The sequence below is a fragment of the Mesoplodon bidens genome (assembly GCF_964165515.1).
Source record: "Mesoplodon bidens genome assembly, chromosome: 4".
Taxonomy (NCBI): domain Eukaryota; kingdom Metazoa; phylum Chordata; class Mammalia; order Artiodactyla; family Ziphiidae; genus Mesoplodon; species Mesoplodon bidens.
In genome coordinates, this window is record NC_138160.1 from 125,105,733 (window position 1) to 125,128,360 (window position 22,628).

The 22,628-nt window shown below is 38.4% G+C and overlaps 2 protein-coding genes across 2 annotated transcripts in view; one reads left to right on the plus strand and one right to left on the minus strand.

Annotated features, from left to right (window-relative positions):
• Positions 1-22,628, minus strand: part of LARS1 (leucyl-tRNA synthetase 1) — a 70,054-nt gene that overhangs the window by 37,768 nt on the left and 9,658 nt on the right. Inside the window, exons 5-12 of the mRNA XM_081233588.1 lie at positions 20,739-20,876; positions 18,094-18,255; positions 17,343-17,455; positions 11,101-11,164; positions 9,049-9,116; positions 8,704-8,929; positions 6,079-6,166; positions 5,920-5,996 (exon numbers count right to left, since the gene is read on the minus strand). Of these exons, the coding sequence (XP_081089714.1) occupies positions 5,920-5,996; positions 6,079-6,166; positions 8,704-8,929; positions 9,049-9,116; positions 11,101-11,164; positions 17,343-17,455; positions 18,094-18,255; positions 20,739-20,876 (936 nt within the window). The remainder of the gene's footprint in view (positions 1-5,919; positions 5,997-6,078; positions 6,167-8,703; positions 8,930-9,048; positions 9,117-11,100; positions 11,165-17,342; positions 17,456-18,093; positions 18,256-20,738; positions 20,877-22,628) is intronic.
• Positions 2,494-5,898, plus strand: LOC308616982 (translation machinery-associated protein 7-like). Its single transcript, XM_081233589.1, has one exon. It carries the CDS (start codon positions 3,103-3,105, stop codon positions 3,277-3,279), a length of 177 nt encoding a protein of 58 aa, XP_081089715.1. The 5' UTR covers positions 2,494-3,102; the 3' UTR covers positions 3,280-5,898.

Below are 22,628 nucleotides of genomic sequence, written 5' to 3' on the forward strand. Positions count from 1 at the left end.
TCCCCTACATACGAACGAGTTCCGTTCCCAGAGCACACTCATAAGTCCAATTTGTTCGTAAGTCCAACAAAGTTACCCTAGGTACCCAACTAACACAATCAGCTATATAGTACTGTACTGTAACAGGTTTATAATACTTTTCACACAAATAATACATACAAGACGAACAAACACAAAAAATAAAGAAAACATTTTTAATCTTACAGTACAGTACCTTGAAAAGTATATTAAAGTAGTACTGTACAACAGCTGGCATACAGGGGCTGGCATCAAGTGAACAGGCAAGAAGAGCTACTGACTGGAGGAGGGACAGGAGGTGGGAGATGGTAGAGCTCAAAGATCATCAGCAACAGGACATGGAAGGCAAGCTGCAATTTTACTCATGCCTAACATTGATGGATGGCACAGGTTCTGGTTCCTTGCTGGAACCAGATGCACATTTGCATCTTTCAAAGTTCACAACTTGAAGGCTCATATGTAGGGGACTTACTGTATAATCATTAAGAGAAGCACCCTCCAAACTTTTTAAAACTATTTTTGTTCTTCCCTCCATAGAGAGCAATTTTTTAATTTTACTAAGTATCTCAAGAAAAGACATATGACTTTAAAAAACTAAACAGTTTAAGCTAGAGTGAATGACTTAAATGATGAAACTGTACAGCCAAAAGCAAAAATTCACACACACACACACCACTTAAAATGAGGTTCATATTGCAATGAAAATGTGAATATCAAAAAATTTTTCTCAAAACTTTTTTTCAAAAGTTTTATGAAATCCATCACATCAACAGGTTAAAAAAGAATAATCACACAATCATATCAACAGATGAAAAAAAGTATTTGGCCAAATCCAATACGTATTCAAGATAAAAACTCTCAGTAAACTAGAATAGAAGCAGATTTTCTCAACTTGGTAAAGACTATGTATAAAGAACCTCGGGCTTCCCTGGTGGCGCAGTGGTTGAGAGTCCGCCTGCCGATGCAGGGGACACGGGTTCGTGCCCCTATCCCGGAAGATCCCACATGCCGCGGAGCGGCTGGGCCCGCGAGCCATGGCCGCGGAGCCTGTGTGTCCGGAGCCTGTGCTCCGCAACGGGAGAGGCCACAGCAGTGAGAGGCCCGCGTACAGCAAAAAAAAAAAAAAAAAAAAAAAAAAAAGAACCTACAGCTAGGGAATTCCCTGGCGGTTCAGTGGTTAGGACTCCGTGCTTTCAATGCCGGGGGGCAGGGTTCAATCCCTGGTCGGGGAACTAAGATCCCACAAGCCACGCAGCGTGGCCAAAGAAAAAAAAACAACCTACAGCTAAAATCATACTTGATGATTTTCAAAAAATTCAAAGCTTTCCCACTAAGATCAGACACAATATATATCCCCTCTCACCACTCCTTTTCAACATCATACTGAATGCTCTTGGTAATTAAATAAGGCAAGAAAAGAAAAGGTATACAGACTGGGAAGGAAGACAAAACTGTCTTTGTTTGCAGATAGCATGATCATCTATGTAGAAAATCCAAAAGAATCAACAAAAAAAAGTCCTGGAACTATTATTATAGAAATATAGAATTATAGAAAGGTTGCAGGATACACGGCTAAAACACAAAATTCAATGGTGTTCCTATATACCAACAATTAACAAGTGGAACTTGAAATTAAAAACACAATACCATTTCCATTAGTAACCCCCAAAATTAAATACAGTTGCCCCTTCAACAACATGGGGGTTAGTGGTGTCAACTACCCCAAGCAGTCAAAAATCTGCATATATCTTTACAGTCAGACCACTGTATCCGTGGTTCCACATCTGCAAATTCAATCAACCACAGATCACCTGGTACTGTAGTACATATTTATTGAAAAAAGACTTATAAATGGACCTTCACAGTTCAAACCTGTGTTGTTCAACTGCACTTAGGTATAAAACTAACAATGTAAACGTAAGATATGAGGAAAACTACAAAACTCTGATGAACAGTATCAAAGAACTGAATAAATGGAGAGATATTCCATGTTCAAGGATTAGAAGACATAATGTTGTCAAGATGTCAGTTCTTTTCAACTTAACCAACAGATTCAATACATTCTCAATCAAAATTCTAGCCAGTTACTTTATGGATATCAACAAACTGATTCCAAAGTTTACATCGAGAGGAATAAGCCCCAGGATAGCCAACTCAATATAAAAGAAGAATAAAGTTAGAAGACTGACACTGTCTGACTTCAAGACTTACTTATAGTAAAGTTATAATAACCAAGATAGTGTGGTGCTGGCAAAAGAATAGACAGATAGATCAATGGAACATAACAGAGAGCCCAGAAAGAGACCCTGATAAATACAGTCAACTGATCTTTGACAAAGGAGCAAAGGCAATACAATGGAGCAAAGGCAATACAATGGAGCAAAGACAGTCTCTTCAACAAATGTTACTGGAACAACTGGACATCCACAAGCAAAAAAATGAATTTAGACACAGACCTGACACTCAACACAAAAATTAACTCAGGGCCTCCCTGGTGGCGCAGTGGTTGAGAGTCCGCCTGCCGATGCAGGGGATGCGGGTTCGTGCCCCGGTCTGGGAGGATCCCATATGCCGCGGAGCGGCTGGGCCCGTGAGCCATGGCCTCTGGGCCTGCGCGTCCGGAGCCTGTGCTCCGCAACGGGAGAGGCCACAACAGTGAGAGGCCCGCATACCGCAAAAAGAAAAAAAAAAAAAAAAAAAAAAAAATTAACTCAAAACAGATCATGGACCTAGATGTAAAACACAAAACTATAAAACTCCTAGAAGATAACACAGGAAAAATCCTAAATGTCCACAGGTATGGTGATGCCTTTTTAGATACAACACCAAAGATATAATCTATGAAAGAAATCATTGATAAGCTGGACTTCATTAAAATTAAAAATTTCTTCTCTGCAAAAGACAACATCAAGAGAATTGAAAGACAAACCACACACTGAGAAAAAATATTTGCAAAAAACACATCTGATAAAGGACTCTTAAATATACAAAGAACTCTTAAAACTCAACAATAAGAAAACAAACAACCTGATTTAAAAAATAAGGCTTCTGGGAGCAGGCTCTGGGGAAGGGGTGGCAGGCACCATGTTGGGCCATGAAGGTGGCGAGGAGAAGCCCCTGAAGCACGCCAAGAAGCAAGCCAAGGAGATGGACGAGGAAGATAAGGCATTCAAGCAGAAACAGAAGGAGGAGCAGAAGAAACTCAAGGAGCTAAAAGCGAAGGCCACAGGGAAAGGCGCTCCTGGCCACAGGTGTTATTAAAAAATCTGGCAAAAAGTAAGCTGTTCCTTGTGTTTGAGGCAATGATGATCCTAATTCCATTCCTGTTTAAACATCTGGACTCCATGCCATAGTATCTGTTGCCACTTATAGCTAGAATGAAGTGTTGTCTTGGAACCTATTGTACATTTAAGAATAAACTTTTGTTAAAAAAAAAAAATCATACAGTGGCTCATCTTGTCTTTAGTTCTTCTCAGCCATTTCTACCTTAGCTATGAGATCAGTATAAACCCAGCCCAGAAGCCTGCCAAAATGTGTTCTTAAGTCTTTGTTCTATCCTGAATTCTGTACCACCTGGAATTAAAACAACTCATTTGAAAAAAATAATTAAGTAAATAAGCCAAAGACCTTAACAGACAAATCTCACCAAAGAAGATACACAGATGGCAAACAAGCATATGAAAAGACACTCCACAACATCTGCCATCAAGAAAATGCAAAATAAAACAATGAGATATGACTACACACCAATTACAATGGCCAAAATCTGGAAAACTGACAATACCAAATGCTGACAAGGATGTGGAGCAACAGGAACTCTCATACCTTGCTGGTAAGAATGCAAAATGGTACAGCCACTTTGGAAGACAGTTTGGTGGTTTCTTACAAAATTACACATACTTTTACCGTATGATCCAGCAATCGCACTCTTTAGTATTTACACAAAAGAGTTGTCTATACAATATCCTGCACATGGATGTTTACAGCAGCTTTACTCATAACTGTCAACACTTGTTAGCAACCAAGATGTTCTTCATCAGGTGACTGAATAAATGTACATCCAGATGACAGAATATTACTAGTGCTAAAAAGAAATATGCTATCAAGCTATGAAAAGACATGAGAAACCTTAAATACATATTGCTAATTGAAAGAAAATCTAAGAAGGCTACATACTGTATGATTCCAACTATATGACTTTCTGGAAAAGTAAAACTATGGTGACAATTAAAAAGATCCGTGGGGGGCCTCCCTGGTGGCGCAGTGGTTGAGAGTCCGCCTGCCGATGCAGGGGATACGGGTTCGTGCCCCGGTCTGGGAGGATCCCATATGCCGCGGAGCGGCTGGGCCCGTGAGCCATGGCCGCTGGGCCTGCGCATCCGGAGCCTGTGCTCCGCAACGGGAGAGGCCACAACAGTGAGAGGCCCGCATACCACAAAAAGAAAAAAAAAAAAAAAAAAAAAAAAAAAGATCCGTGGGGACTTCCCTGGTGGTCCAGTGGTTAAGACTCCACACTCCCAACGCAGGGGGCCAGGGTTTGATCCCTGGTCAGGGAACTAGACCCCACATGCTGCGACGAAGATCACACGTGTCACAACTAACACCCGGAGGGAGGGAGGGAGGGAGAGAGGGAGGAAGGAAGGAAGGGAGGGATCAGTGGTTGCCAAGGGTGGGAGGGAGGAGAGATGAACAAAAAGAGCACAGAGGATTTTTTTTTTTAATTTATTTACTTTTTGGGGGGCTACATTGGGTCTTCATTGCTGTGTGCGGGCTTTCTCTAGTTGCGGCAAGCAGGGGCTACTCTTTGTTGTGGTGTGTGGGCTTCTCATTGCAGTGCTTCTCTTGTTGAAGAGCACAGGCTCTAGGCATGTGGGCTGCAGTAGTTTTGGCACGAGGGCTCAGTAGTTGTGGCTTGCGGGCTCTAGAGCACAGGATCAGTAGTTGTGGCGCATGGGCTTAGTTGCTCCACGGCATGTGGGAACTTCCCAGGCCAGGGCTCAAACCCGTGTCCCCTGCATTGGCAGGCGGATTCTTAGCCACTGTGCCAACAGGGAAGTCCCAAAGCACAGAGGATTTTTAAGGCAGTGAAAATCCTCTGTGTATTATAATGATGGACACGTGTCATTATACATTCGTCCAAACCCACAGAATGTACAACACCAAGAGTGAACCCTAAGGTAAACTACGGACTTTGGGTGATTATGATGTGTCAATGTAGGTTCATCTTCGGTAAAAAAAAAAAAAAAAAAATGTACCACTCTGGTGAGTGATACTAATAATGGGGGAGGCTATGCAGGTGTAGAAGCAGGGGGTATATGGGAAATCTCTGTACCTTCCTCTCGATTTTTATTATGAACCTAAAACTGCTCTCAAAAAAAAAATTTTTTTAAATAAGTCTTAGGGCTTCCCTGGTGGCGCAGTGGTTGAGAGTCCGCCTGCCGACGCAGGGGAGGCAGGTTCGTGCCCCGGTCTGGGAAGATCCCACATGCCGCAGAGCAGCTGGGCCCGTGAGCCATGGCTGCTGAGCCTGCGCTTCCAGAGCCCGTGCTCCACAATGGGAGAGGCCACAACAGTGAGAGGCCCGCGTACCGCAAAAAAAAAAAAAAAAAAAGTCTTAAAAAAAAGATTCTATGGGGACTTCCCTGGCGGTCCAGTGGTCAGGGAACTAAGATCCCACATGCCACACAGCACAGCCAAAAAAAAAAAAAAAGATTCTATAAATTTTACATCGATATTTAAAATTCAAATCATAGAAAAACATATAAATATCAAGAAACAGATTAAAGGTAGCATTTCAAAGATACATGCATAGCTTTTTAGCCTAATCCAATAATTAGTTCAGTGGTACCTAACCAATAAGATGATAAAGAGGAAATACGAACATGAAACACAGATACTCACTTGCTTTTTCTTCAAGTCTCTGAAGGCAGCAAAATCATCAGGGGAGTCAGAAGGAACACTTGTGACCACACCAGTACCTTATAAAAGAAAACGTAGAATTAACTATTATAACCAGAATGTGTTTCCCAAAGAATTTCTAGAAAGAAAGAAACTCTTTACCTTTATCCTCCTTGATGGTGAGCATTGGGAGAACATAGATCACCTTATAGGATGTTAAAGGCGCAGAAAGTGATGCACCAAGAATATCCTATGTAAGAAAAAGATCAGCATAAAGCAGAAGTAACTTATTCTAATCATTAAAATTTAAAACAATGTTAACATTTTAAGCCCTGAGAAGCTAATAATCAACAACACTCATTCTTTTATACCTACTAGACTAAAAATAATTGAAAATAATTATAATACCCAAATCTTTCAAGGTTGTGAGGAAATTAGTACACTTATACATTGCTTGAGGAAAACAATATAGGAATCCAACTTGGACCCAGCAATCCAATCCCAGGAATTTACCTCAAAGGAAAAAGAATTATTTTTTCTTTGAGAATCTCCCCAATGCTGTGTTAACTACATTAACAAAACCTGGAAACAACTAAAACTTTAAATGATAAAAAAATCACTTAATAAAATATGAAACATCAACAAGATAGAATACCGTATCTCTATTTTAAATGATAATTAGGAAGACAAACTGAATTAAAAAGATGTATCTTAAAAGAAAAAATCAGAAGATCGGATAATATTGGACCCATATTCTCATATATCAACAAACAGCTTGCGGGGCTTCCCCGGCAGTCCAGTGGTTAAGACTCCATGCTTCCAATGCAGGGAGCTCAGGTTCAATCCCTGGTCAGGGAACTAAGATCTCACATGCCGCTCGGCACAGCCAAAAAAAAAAAAAAAACACACACAGACAGCTTGCAGCTGCTTGTTTACCTAAGGAATGTACTTTTCAATTCCATATAGTTCCCACCCTTCCACTTTATTCATATACATAAGCTGCTTATGGAATTTACAGTTATATAGGATAAAGGCTAAATATCATAATAGCCTTAAAGGTTGAAAGCTATTTTTAAATTTATACCACCCATTTTCCTCATTCCAGAATCTGCTCAAATTAACATGGAAAAAAGTTGCATTTAAGAACAGGAAAAAAATGGTGTCATTAATACTGTTCCTAAAAACTTCTTAGACAGAACTCTAACATCAGGAACTAATAAGGTGTAACAGCACTGCTTATAACAGAAGAAACAATTCAACTACCCATTATAGAGAATCACTGAACGATTTGTGGCACGGCCAAACAACAGAATGCTGTGTAACAGTAAAAAATAAGAACAGAGGGAATTCCTTGGAGGTCCAGTGGTTAGGACTCTGTGCTTTCATGCCAAGGGCCCAGGTTCAATTCCTGGTCAGGGACCTAAGATCCCTTAACCTGCATGGCAAAACCCAAAAAAAAGAGAGAACAAGGAAGATGTTTACCTACTGATAAAATGATTACCAAGTTATAGTTAAGTAAAAAAAAAAAAGTAAAACAACAGACAAGGTGATAAAATACATTGCCATTTGTGTGTAAAAAAGAGGGCAAAAGAATATATATATATATATTTGCTTGTATACACATGAAATACTTCTGGAACGATACACAAGACAGTGATTTTACTGACTGCCTATGGAAGGGAGAATTGAGTGACTGGGACTATTTTGCGTTATCTTTTTGTCTTTTTTAAAATTTTTGGCTGCTCTGCATAGCTTGCGGGCTCTTAGTTCCCCAACCAGGGATTGAACCTGTGCCCTCAGCAGTGAAATGATGGAGTCGTAACCACTGGACTTCCAGGGAATTCCCTTTTTCGTCTTGAATTTTGAGTCTTATGAATATTTAGTAGTCAAAAAATAAGTTTACAAAGTAAGTTAAGAAATAAACTCTCCAATTCAAAAGGAGAATTGAGATGGTATTCTACTCATCCTTTTCTTTTAAAAGATTATTTATTAAGATACCAACGATCAGCATTTACCAAAGGGAATAAAACACACTCAAAAATACCAATAAGTAAATAAACTCTAAGGATAAGAGATATGTAACCATCTAGATTTAGTTAAGATCAACCAAGACTTCCTTTTCAGAAAAAAAGCGGCTGCAATTCCACTCCAGGAATGCAGGTAATCATATTTAAAAAGTAATATAATGTCTACCACAGCTATTAAATCTCTCGTGGAGGACTGCCTGTATTTTTCAACCAGATAGTTACTGAGCTGCAATGTAAGATTCAAAAATACTATTTTACTGATATGGTCACACAATGAATACGCCACAGCAATAAAAAAAAAAAAAAGAAAAAAAAAAGAACTACTCCTACACACAACATGGGAAAACTACAGTCTGTACTTTTTTGTGTTTAGTTTCTTTTAGCCAAAGAAGCTAAACACAAAAAAGTACAGACTACACAATTCCACCGTGTAAAGTTCAAGAAGAGAAACTAATCTTTGGTGACTGAAGTCATGGCAGTGGTTACCTCTGCAGGAGCAGGCTGAGCAGTGATGTGAAATGGACGTGACACCCCCTTCTGCAGTGCTGGAACTGTTCTATGCCTTGATTTGGGTGGTGCTTACATGACTGTATACACATTTGAAAACGCACCAAAAATATACACATTTATGACTTCACAATATTTCACTGTAACATATACCTCAATTAAAACGTTTTTTTAAATGTTCTTTTCTCAAGCTTCATTTTTGACATTTTCCTCTAAATTCATGCAATAAAATAAAGTCTGCTACCCAACTTACCTCTCCCATTAACTCTTTAACAACAGGCACCACTCCGTTGTCCTTGGTAAAGCCCTGGTATGACATATTCCTTGCAGCTCTTTGGGTGCAGATGAATATATCTCCATTCACTGTCTCAAATCCAATGTACTTCATATGAGGGCAAACCCAACAGTTTGTCTGTCCAAACATGGTCTCAGGTCTGAGAGTAGCAGCTACCAAGAAGATATTTTTCCCTTTCAAGCCACTAAGAAGAAAAAATGTACATTTATGCAAAAAACATTATGGATTCTATCACAACTATCTGATATTTCAAAAAGATGAAGCAACAATTCTTCTACCTATTAAGGTAGGTAGCAAACCTACCTTAATTTGGATGGGTATGGCTCAAGCACTTTCAACTTGATTAAAGTATATTCCTGAGGTCCAACACCCTGAACAAAATAAAACAAAAATTCAAGGGAGAAAAAAAGGCTTGGATTACGCCCACTAATCTATGTGAGAGATCTGATTCAAATTTCTAAGATGGGTTCCTGCATTGTTCGAATAATTCTTTCTTCCAATGAAGAGACTTCCAGTGGTGTGCTGACCACATGGAAGCCTAATGTGTAAAAATGACTTGAAGACCACCATCCAACCCCACACCAGACCAAAACTGATCAAGGAGGCCCACACTGTACTAAGTAAGATTTGCTAAGAGCTCCCTTGAGAGGGAAGAACAGTGGGAAAAAAAAATGAAGTGACTTGGATTAATCAGCCAAAACAGTGTTTGCCAAAGTGGGAGTTAGAAGATACAACCAACATCAATCCTACAGAGCAGTCATCACAGACATACACTGGACCAGGGGTCAGATGATGTGCATTCAAAACCTAGCTTGGGCCCTTACTTGTGGCTTGACCCAAGGAGCCACAATCACTCTGAGCCTTCATTTCCTCATCCGTAAAATAACTGTGCTGTGCCTCATACAGGACTGTCCTAAGGAACACCTAAGATAATGATAGTAAAATGCTGTGGAAAACTATGATGTACTATTGAAGTTTAGGAGATTGCTACCACTGACTATATTAAAGCTTAACATAGTAAACTGGGCCTCTGAAGGCTCTCAAATCCTTCAAAATTTTGATTAACGCTCATTTCTGTCAAATAAGTTACATCATAATTGAAGGCTGATTTTGAAAGGTAGTTGCTAGACTACAAATGTGTTCGAAGGTGGTAACAAAGAATGACACACTCATAGGGACTGCAAAGTTCAGATCCTGGCATTGCTGTTGACTTACTGTGCCAAGGCTTTAGGCAAATGACTTACCCTTACTTCATTCAAGTATTACAAGGAATAATGTCACTAATGTGTCCTACAGGAATGTAGAATGAACTGATGTCATGTATGGCTGGAAGTACTTTGGAAATAAGTAGGCGGGCATGTGACCAAAGCAAGTATAAATGGAATCTGCATACATCAGTTAACCATATATCTCATTACCTTTCCTCAAGCTCTCCTTTTAGAGCGGTGCACTCTCCAAGCAGTTCTTCTCAAACATTACCAGGCATATGAATCACACTGAGAACACGTTAAAAGACAGATTCCTAGGCCCCACCCCCAGAGCTTCTGATTTAGCAATTTGGGGGTGAGGTTCAAGAATCTGCTTTTCTAGGATTTCCCTGGCAGTCCACTGGTTAGGACTCTGCGCTTTCTCCACCGAGTGCCCGGGTTCGATCCCTGGTCGGGGAATCCCACAAGCCAGGCACAGAAGCCAAAGAAACAAAACAAAAACCAAAAACAAACGAACAAACAAAAATGTGCTTTTCTAACACAAGCTGATGCAGCTGAACCTAGTGCTACTCTTGGAGTAGCAAGGTCCTCGACAAGATACAGGTACCTATGATGACATTCTGCCTCTGGCTTAACAGCCACAGAGTATCATGACTGTACACCTCAGAACTGAAATAAAGTGATTTTTAGGTTTCTAATCTATTTCTTAAACTCTATGCACGTATTAAGAATTATTACAATAGGGACTTCCCTGGTGGCACAGTGGTTAAGAATCCGCCAGCCAATGAAGGGGACATGGGTTCAAGCCCTGCTCCAGGAAGATCCCACATGCCGCAGAGCAACTAAGCCCATGTGCCACAACTACTGAACCCGCACGTCAAACTACTGAAGACCACGCGCCTAGAGCTTGCACACCTAGAGCCCGTGCTCCACAACAAAGAGAAGCCTTCACAATGAGAAGCCTCAACACCACAACAAAGAGTAGCACCCGCTAGCCGGAATTAGAGAAAAGCCTGCGCGCAGCAACGAACACCCAACACAGCCAAAAATAAACAAGTAAATAAGTAAATAAGTAAACAAGTAAATAAGTAAATTTATTTTTTAAAAAGAATTATTACAAAAGCTACTCTATGGCAAAAACAATTACCTCTCCAGTTTGTCTGTCATGATCCATACAAGGCTGTCCATCTTTTGGAGAATAAATGGTATACCTAAAAAATAAATAAGTGAGAAATATTATTATAACGTACAAGTTTTATCCTAACATATTTGCCAGTGTTGCACCTAACCATCATAATATTTCTTCTAACTAAAACTTCTAACTGAGCAAATGTCTACATCATTTTTATGCTTAATGGCGAGGTCTACTGCCAACATAGTTATTTAATGAAAGCTTTCTGCCTTCATCAAAGGTAATACCACTGAAAAATATTCACTGATCCTGGCTTTATGGTATGAAACAGAAGACTGTAAAATATAAATTTGCTTTTAAAATGAAAATAGCAGAAGGAAGACAGAAGCAAGAAGAACTACAATCCTGCAGCCTGTGGAACAAAAACCACATTCACAGAAAGACACACAAGATGAAAAGGCAGAGAGCTATGTAACAGATGAAGGAACAAGATAAAACCCCAGAAAAACAACTAAATGAAGTAGAGATAGGCAACCTTCCAGAAAAAGAATTCAGAATAATGATAGTGAAGTAGATCCGGGACCTCGGAAAAAGAATGGAGGCAAAGATCAAGAAGATGCAAGAAATGTTTAACAAAGACCTAGAAGAATTAAAGAACAAACAGAGATAAACAATACAATAACTGAAATGAAAACTACACTAGAAGGAATCAATAGCAGAATAACTAGGGCAGGAGAACGGATAAGTGACCTGGAAGACAAAATGGTGGAATTCACTGCTACGAAACGGAATAAAGAAAAAAGAATGAAAAGAAATGAAGACAGCCTAAGAGACCTCTGGGACAACATTAAATGCAACATTCGCATTATAATGGTCCCAGAAGGAGAAGAGAGAGAGAGGGGACCACAGGAAATATTTGAAGAAATTATAGTCAAAAACTTCCCTGGGAAGTTTTTGGGAAAGGAACATGGGAAAGGAAATAGCCACCTAAGTCCAGGAAGCGCAGTGAGTCCCATACAGGTTAAACCCAAGGAGAAACACCCCGAGACACATAGTAATCAAATTGGCAAAAATTAAAAACAAAGAAAAATTACTGAAAGCAGCAAGGGAAAAATGACAAATAACATACAAGGGAACTCCCATCAGGTTAACAACTGATTTCTCAGCAGAAACTCTACAGGCCAGAAGGGAGTGGCATGATATACTTAAAGCGATGAAAGGGAAGAACCTAACAACCAAGATTACTTTACTTGGCAAGGATCCCATTCAAATTTGATGGAGAAATCAAAGCTTTACAGACAAGCAAAAACTTACGAGAATTCAGCACCACCAAACTAGCTCTACAACAAATGCTAAAGGAATTTCTCTAGGTGGGAAACACAAGAGAAGAAAAGGACCAACAAAAACAAACCCAAAACAATTAAGAAAATGGTCATAGGAACATACATATCGATAATTACCTTAAATGTGAATGGATTAAATGCTCCAACCAAAAGACACAGGCTTGCTGAATGGATACAAAAACAAGACCCATATATATGCTGTCTACAAGAGACCCACTTCAGACTTAAGGACACATACAGACTGAAAGTGAGGGGATGGAAAAAGATATTCCATGCAAATGGAAATCAAAAGAAAGCTGGAGTAGCAATACTCGTATTGGATAAAAAAGACTTTAAAATAAAGAATGTTATAAGAGACAAGGAAGGACACTACATAATGACCAAGGGATCAATCCAAGAAGAAGATATAACAATTATAAATATATATGCACCCAACATAGGAGCACCTCAATACATAAGGCAACTGCTAACAGCTCTAAAAGAGGAAATCGACAGTAACACAATAATAGTGGGGGACATTAACACCTCACTCATGCCAATGGACAGATCATCCAAAATGAAAATAAATGAGGAAACACGAGCTTTAAATGACACAATAGACCAGATAGATTTAATTGATAGTTATAGGACATTCGATCCAAAAACAGCAGATTACACTTTCTTCTCAAGTGCGCATGGAACATTCTCCAGGATAGATCACATCTTGGGTCACAAATCAAGCTTCGGTAAATTTAAGAAAATTGAAATCATATCAAGCATCTTTTCTGACCACAATACTATGAGATTAGAAATGAATTACCGGGAAAAAAAAGTAAAAAACACAAACACATGGAGGTTAAACAATATGTTACTAAATAACCAAGAGATAACTGAAGAAATCAAAGAGGAAATCAAAAAATACCTAGAGACAAATGACAATGAAAACACAACGATCCAAAACCTATGGGATGTAGTAAAAGCAGTTCTAAGAGGGAAGTTTATAGCTATACAAGCCTACCTCAAGAAACAAGAAAAATCCCAAATAAACAATCTGAACTTACACCTACAGGAAGTAGAGAAAGAAGAACAAACAAAACCCAGAGTTAGCAGAAGGAAAGAAATCATAAAGATAAGAGCAGAAATAAATGAAATAGGAACAAAGAAAACAAGAGCAAAGATCAATCAAACTAAAAGCTGGTTCTTTGAGAAGATAAACAAAATTGATAAACCATTAGCCAGACTCATCAAGAAAAAGAGGGAGAGGACTCAAATCAATAAAATTAGAAATGAAAAAGGGGAAGTTACAACAGACATCGCAGAAATACAAAGCATCCTAAGAGACTACTACAAGCAACTCTATGACAATAAAATGGACAACCTGGAAGAAATCGACAAATTCTTAGAAAGGTATAACCTTCTAAGACTGAACCAGAAAGAAATAGAAAATACGAACAGACAAATCACAGTAATGAAATTGAAACTGTGATTAAAAATCTTCCAAAAAACAAAAGTCCAGGACCAGATGGCTTCACAGCTGAATTCTATCAAACATTTAAAGAAAAGCTAACACCCATCCTTCTCAAACTCTTCCAAAAAATTGAAGAGGAAGCAACACCCCCAAACTTATTCTATGAGGCCACCATCACCCTGATACCAAAATCAGACAAAGATACGACAAAAAAAGAAAACTACAGACCAATATGACTCATGAATATAGATGCAAAAATCCTCAACAAAATACTAGCAAACAAAATCCAACAACAAATTAAAAGGATCATACACCATGATCAAGTGGGATTTATCCCAGGGATGTAAGGATTCTCCAATATATGCAAATCAATCAATGTGATACACCATATTAACAAATTGAAGAAAAACCGTATGATCATCTCAATAGATGCAGAAAAAGCTTTTGACAAAATTCAACAACATTTACGATAAAAACTCTCCAGAAAGTTGGCATAAAGGGAACCTACCTCAACTTAATAAAGGCCATATACAACAAATCCACAGCCAACATCATTCTCAATGGTGAAAAACTAAGCATTTTCTCTAAGATCAGGAACAAGACAAGGATGTCCATTCTCACCACTAGTATTCAACATAGTTTTGGAAGTCCTAGCCACGGCAATCACAGAAGAAAAAGAAATAAAAGGAATACAAATTGGAAAAGAAGAAGTAAAACTGTCACTGTTTGCAGATGACATGATACTATACTTAGAGAATCCTAAAGATGCCACCAGAAAACTACTAGAGCTAATCAATGAATTTGGTAAAGTTGCAGGACACAAAATAAATGCACAGAAATCTCTTGCATTCCTATACACTAAGGATGAAAAATCTGAAAGAGAAATTAAGGAAACACTCCCATTTACCAGTGCAACAAAAAGAATACAATACCTAGGAATAAACCTACCTAGGGAGACAAAATAGCTGTATGCAGAAAACTATAAGATACTGATGAAAGAAATTAAAGAGCATACCAACTGATAGAGAGATAGACCATGTTGTTGGATTGGAAGAATCAACATTGTGAAAAGGACTATACTACCCAAAGCAATCTACAGATTCAATGCAATCCCTATCAAATTACCAATGGCATTTTTTATAGAACTAGAACAAGAAATCTTACAATTTGTATGGAGACACAAAAGATCCCGAGTAGCCAAAGCAGTCTTCAGGGAAAAAATGGAGCTGGAGGAATCAGACTCCCTGACTTTAGACTACACTACAAAGCTACAGTAGTCAAGACAATATGGTACTGGCACAAAAACAGAAACACAGATCAATGGAACAAGATAGAAAGCCCAGAGATAAGCCCATGCACCTATGGTCAACTAATCTATGACAAAGGAGGCAAGGATATACAATGGAGAAAAGACAGTCTCTTCAATAAGTGGTGCTGGGAAAACTGGACAGCTACATGTAAAAGAATGAAATTAGAACAGTCCCTAACACCATACACAAAAATAAACTCAAAATGGATTAGAGACCTAAATGTAAGGCTGGACACTCTGAAACTCTTAGAGGAAAACATAGGAAGAACACTCTTTGACATAAATCACAGCAAGATCTTTTTTGATCCACCTCCTAGAGTAATGGAAGTAAAAATAAAAATAAATATATCGGACCTAATGAAACTTCAAAGCTTCTGCACAGCAAAGCAAACCATAAACAAGACGAAAAGACAAGCCTCAGAATGGGAGAAAATATTTGCAAACGAATCAACGGACAAAGGATTAATCTCCAAAATATAAAAACAGCTCATGCAGCTCAATGTTAAAGAAACAAACAACCCAATCCAAAAATGGGCAGAAGACCTAAATAGACATTTCTCCAAAGAAGACATACGGATGGCCAAGAAGCACATGAAAAGCTGCTCAACATCACTAATGATTAGAGAAATGCAAATCAAAACTACAATGAGGGGGCTTCCCTGGTGGCGCAGTGGTTGAGAGTCCGCCTTCCGATGCAGGGGACACAGGTTCGTGCCCCGGTCCGGGAAGATCCCACATGCCGCGGAGCGGCTGGGCCCGTGAGCCATGGCCGCTGAGCCTGCGCGTCGCATACCGCAAAAAAAAAAAAAAAAAACTACAATGAGGTATCACCTCACACCTGTTATAACGGGCACCATCAGAAAATCTACAAACAGGGGGCTTCCCTGCTGGTGCAGTGCTTGAGAGTCCGCCTGTCGATGCAGGGGACACGGGTTCGTGCCCCGGTCTGGGAGGATCCCACATGCCACAGAGCGGCTGGGCCCGTGAGCCATGGCCACTGGGCCTGCGCGTCCGGAGCCTGTGCTCCGCGGTGGGAGAGGCCACAGCAGTGAAAGGCCCGCGTACTGCAAAAAAAAAAAAAGAAGAAAATCTACGAACAACAAATGCTGGAGAGGGTGTGGAGAAAAGAGAACCCTCTTGCACTGTTGGTTGGAATGTAAATTGATACAGCCACTATGGAGAACAGTATGAAGCTTCCTTAAAAAACTAAAAATAGAATTATCATATGATCCAGCAATCCCACTACTGGGCATATATCCAGAGAAAACCATAATTCAAAAAGACGCACGTACCCCAATGTTCATTGCAGCACTATTTACAATAGCCAGGTTATGGAAGCAACCTAAATGCCCACAGACAGACGAATGGATAAAGAAGTTGTGGTACATATATACAATGGAATATTACTCGACCATAAAAAGGAATGAAATTGGGTCATTTGTTGAGATGGGGATGGATCTAGAGACTGTCATACAGAGTGAAGTTAAGTCAGGAAGAGAAAAACAAATATCGTATGTTAACGCATATATGTGGAACCTAGAAAAATGGTACAGATGAACCGGTTTGCAGGGCAGAAGTTGAGACAGAGATGTAGAGAACAAAGGTATGGACCCCAAGAGGCAAAAGCCGCGGCGGGGTGGGGATGGTGGTGTGCTGAATTGGGCGATTGGGATTGACATGTATACACTGATGTGTATAAAATGGATGACTAATAAGAACCTGCTGTATAAAAAACTAAATAAAATTAAATTTAAAAAAAATTTTTTAATTGCAAATAGCTTCTAATGAGTCCATATAATCAAGAAAGAACTTTATAGAAGATTTTACAGAGCAAAAAGATAAACTAAAACACAAATAATATTATTTTTCTACTTGGCTAGAGTACTTAAGAGAATCTTTAGTGAGAACATAAAGAGAATCTTTAGTGAGACCATAAGAGGGAATCTTTAGCAAGACCCCTATTCTCCTTGGTTCTATTTGTCACAAACACTAAGCAGCTCAGAGGAACTGAGACCCCAGCCAAACAAAAAGGAATACAAAGGAAACAAGAGAACAAAAAGAGAAATTATAAAAAGAGAAACGATAATGGGGCACACTGAATTACAATGCAGGAATTACATGATTTTTACTTTATTATACCAAAGGACAACAAACTCACCGCTTCCCAAATTTAATTTTGCTTCTTTCTCTTAATGTTAAAAACTGCCACCTGACAAACGAATCATAGTAGGGATTAACATCAGTGGTGATGAAGGAACGACGCCAGTCTACCTACAGAAGGAGAAAGGAAAAGGTAATTTTTGAGCAATGTATATGGTCTCTATGAACAGGAATTCCCATACATCATTTACTCTTCTACTCCTTATTTTCCAGCTTAGAATTATATCAAAAATAGCAAAGGAAACCAAAAAATTTCAAGTTCCACCGATTAAATAGATAAGACATCATAATTATGATGTTAATTTGTGCTTAATATGTAAGTTTTTAAACACACATATTTACCTATTAAACATACAGGAATTATAATAAACTAAGAAGGATCATTTACATAACACCTTTATGTATCCCTAAATATTCAAGCTACACTTGGGCTTCTTCTTATCTTTTTTTTTTTTTTTTAATTTTATTGAAGTATAGTTGATTTACAATGTTGTGGGCTTCTTCATATTCTTTGAATAGAATTCCTTTCTACTAATTGTTAATATATGTATATACATTCCAAAAGAACAAATATTGAAGTACTTCATTGCTTACATTGAGGCCCATGTGGTTCTAATCTGACAACAACAGTACTGAGTCATTACTGGAATATACTATTCTAAATTAAGAGGTAGTCCAAATCTCATTCAATCACACAAATATAAATGTATTTTTCATATTTCCTTAAACTCTGGGGGTGATGGGCATACCTTCAAACCCATTCTCTTCAGATCCTGAACAGCCAGTGGTGGGAAATAGTCAAGCCAATATTCTGCTTCAGAAAATTTGACTATCTCTTCATCAGACAGACCAAGGGATTTCATAATGTCCCACTGGTATTTAGAAGATCCAGCTTTAGCAGCAGCTTTACTCTGAAAATAACAGCAAAACCAAACTCCATCAAAGAACAACTAACAACTGGTTAACAAATTCCAGGACCACAGTAATTTTAAGTGAATAATCCTATTTGGTAGTTTTTTTAAATCTAAAACAATACTGTTGACATGTCAGAATACTGCAGGATCTGGATGTACTGTTCTGTTTGCCAAACCGTATAGTCTGATACCCGTATTCTGACACCAAAGATAACTATCAATACAGAGGTGGAACCATAAAAAGTTATCATCACAAAGATAAGATCTTAGCACCAAACCTTTTCCATTTCCTTTTTTCAAATACCACATGCATCTTTTTTAGTTATGAATAAGCTGCTAACAAGAGTTTCCTCCTTTTCCAATATTTACCAATATCAAAAAGGTAACCACATGCCAGGGACTGGAGGTAGGCAAAAAGGCTGAATTATAAAAAGGTAGGACAAGGAATCTGGGGGCTGAGGAAACTGCTCTGTATAGTACTGTGGTGGTAGAAACATGACTCCATGCACTTGTCAAACCAACACAACGATACACTGCGAAGAGTGAGAGAGAGATGGAGGAAAGGAGGGAGGGAGAGAGAGGAAGGAAGAAAGGAAGGGAAGGAAGGAGGGAGGGAAGGAGGGAGTGAGGGAGAAAGGGAGGAAAGGAAGGAAGGAAGGAAGGTAGGAAGGAAGGAAGGAAGAGTTTACATTAATTTTTTAAAAACCTCATTTAAAAAATATTAAGAAATTTTTTAAATGTATAAAGAAATAAATACAGACACGTACATATAAGCCGGTTAGTAGACATACATATATTTCCTTGCTCTTTCTACTGAGAGAACCTAGAAACAATGAGCATAACTAGCACTCAGAACTTAGTTTCTAAATACCATATTTCAATAAAAGGAAAAAGGACTCCTTGGAAAAGTGGTTGGCTCTGGGGCTAAAATAGGGAAAATACAAAATGAGCCTGGAGCATCTCGTGGCATCTGAATGTATAGAAGTGCTCAAAAAAAAAAGAAAAAAGAAAAAAAGAAAGAAAGAAATAGAAAAAAGAAAAAATGATGGGGGCATGTCAAATGGACACAGGAGCCCACCTAAAAGATTCCCCCAATGACCACTGCTAGAACAATTTGAGCAATAACAATAACTCAAAAAAACCTAATAGGATTAGATTATAACCCAAAGAATAAATAAATATGCATGAATCCACACTGATATAAAAAAGAAATTAATAGATAAGTAAATGGGGGAGAAAGAACAACTTTTCCTTTCAGAAGACTTCCAGATAATAAATGTAGAAGGAATGAGGGAAACTGAAAATCACCATTAGAACAAAATATGCAGCAATAACCGTTGCAGGGAAGATCCACTGATGAATGCTAAAATTAGTGAGCAAATATATAAAAAGACACAAGATATTGGGACTTCCCTGGTGATCCAGTGGGTAAGACTCCGCACTCCCAGCACAGGGGACCCGGGTTCGATCCCTGGTCAGGGAACTAGATCCTGCATGCATGCCACAACTAAGAGTTTGCATGCCACAACTAAGAGTCCACATGCCACAACTAAGAAGCCCACATGCCACAAGTAATAAGTCCACATGCCACACACAATGTGGCTAAAAGATCCTGCATGCCACAACAAAGATCCTGCATGCCACAACAAAGATTCCGAGTGCCACAACTAAGACCCAGTGCAGCCAAAATAAATAAATAAAAATCTTTAAAAAATAAAGTATACAACGCAATGGTTTAAAAACAAAAAAAGAAACAAGGTATTATTTCCATAGCCTCAAAGTATCTCTCCCAAAACATACGTGAATTACAAAGGGAAAAATGAAATCTTTACAGGAGAAAAACCTAACAGACACCACCTAAACCAAATAATCAAGGTTAACAGCACCAGTAATAAGATATATCAATCTTATACTCCCTGATACGATGCATTGAAGACACATCACCTCTCAATCTACTCATGATAAAGCATTAGACAAACCCAAAATGAGGGGCATTCTGTAAGTTATCTGACCAGTACTCTTCAAAAGTGCCAAGATCATGGAAGACAGAAGAAGAGACATGACAAGGAAATGCAAAATGGGATTTTGGACTGGATCTTGCAACAGAATAAGGATATTAAAGAAAAACTGTTAAATCCAAATGAAGTATGTAGTTTCTTAAACAGTATTGTTCAAACGTTGGTTTCCTAGTTTTGAGAACTGCACCATGGTTATATAAGATGTAACTGGGTTAAGATTCTAAGGGAACCCTGTACAATCCTGTAATTCTTCTATAAGTCTAAAATTATTTCAAAATAAAGTAAAAAGGGGAAAAAAGGCAATCAAAAAGTGAGAAAGATAATTCTGCTTTATTACTTTTTAAAAATTACTGAGTATTTTTTATGTGTCAGGTACTATGCTAGTACTGGGAATGTACATATAAATCAGACAAACATAAATATAAAACTTCAACCAAAATAAGTATCATCAAACCACCAAACCTTTTTTCCTCTAGCTTTATCCTTAATTATTATATCTTCTGTTTTAATACTGATTTCTTCTTCTTCCTCTTCCTCATCTGGAAAATCAGGGGGGCAACCATAAAGCTCTATTTCTCTTTTCAATTTATCAGCACATGCCTACAAAAAAACACAACATTAGAGATGGTAAAGTTAAAAATTCAAGGTGGAAACAATTTGAGGTTTTTTGTTGTTTCTATGGCCAACTAAAACTGACTCTGGGGCTTCCCTGGTGGTGCAGTGGTTAAGAATCCGCCTGCCAATGCAGGGGACACGGGTTTGAGCCCTGGTCCGGAAAGATCCCACATGCCACAGAGCAACTAAGCCCGTGCGCCACAACTACTGAGCCTGCACTCTAGAGCCCTCACACCACAACTACTGAAGCCCACGTGCCTAGAGCCCGTGCTCTGTAACGAGAAGCCACCACAATGAGAAGCCTGCCCACCACAATGAAGAGTAGTCCCTGCTCGCCACAAGTAGAGAAAGCTCGTGCGCAGCAACGAAGACTCAACACAGCCCAAAAAAAAAAAAAAAACACCCTCACTCTGTAATTTAGGTAGATAGGACAGACATTAAGTTAGAAAACAAACACTGAAAGATGAAGGGATTTATCGTTATAAAGCTAGTAAGCTGCAGAATTACAACATGAACCTGCACTTTCAACCCCAGCTCTTTTCAGCTGTACCATAATGAGTCCACTGTCACAAACAAAGATGACACCAAGTAGACAGTGTTAAAGTTATGAGAAAAATACAAATATAGAATTGTGAATTTCAAAAAAAGGGAGGGGACACTTCTATGAAGAATTTCAGCTAACAAATAGGGAAAGAATGAGACAACTAGAAAGTCACCATTTTACAACCACAAATTCAATAATTGAAAGACAAGGATAATGAAAGGATGCTAAAAGCACTAAGTTACTGTGTAACCAAATATTCAGAGGCTCTTAAGGTATCATCCCACAGATTAGTTTTTAATTAGAAAATGAAAAAGTTACCTTTAGAATAAGGAAATCTGGCCGTTATTAACTTAATATCACTAAAATGACACAAGCTGCCATTATATGACTTTTGATGTGATACAGTGGGAAGTTCCAACCTCATCAATGTAATACTGGTGATAACCAAATGCAAAGTGTGATTCACAAAATAAAAAGGAAAACACCGCCAGAAAGGATACATCAATGTTCAATTTCTTGGAGTGGATAATGGGACTATGACAATGTAGAAGAACGCCCTTGTTCTCAACAGATTCAAGCTGAAGTGTTTAGGGGTAAAACATCATGATGTCTGCCAACTTACTTTCAATGAGTTCATAGAAAAAGGGACAAAAAGTGTGCACGTATTGTATGTTGAGAGACAGAACTAGAGCAACTGTGGCAAATGTTAATACTTGGTAACTATAAGTGAAGGGTACATGGGTGCTCACTGTATTATCGTTTTACCTTTCCTATAGGTTGGACATTTTACAAAATAAAAGACTGGAGAATAAAAAAGAAATGAGTTATATTTCCCAATTCCCAAGGATTTAGGGAATCCTTTCAACTGTAGTTATCTTGCCCATCGTTTATTGAAAATTATTTTTATTATAAATTTATGACAAATTTAAGACACTTGCAAAAATGACCAAAATATGATAGAACTGTTCATTATTTTATGCCAACAGCCTATATACACCATGAATGCACAAAACACTGCCCATTTTACTTGTTAGTAGTTATTATCTAATTCTAAAACAGAAATATGAATACATAAAGAACCAAAAGATATCAGCATTACTTAGAAATCACTTAGACCTTAATGTGTGCCCTTTAAGCACTTCTCCAAATGTTTTCTAAAAATTAATTTTCATGATAATAAATTCAGTTCACTT

Excerpts from the sequence above, each read along its gene's own strand:
- LOC308616982 (XM_081233589.1), top strand. The coding sequence starts at position 3,103 with ATGTTGGGCCATGAAGGTGGCGAGGAGAAGCCCCTGAAGCACGCCAAG.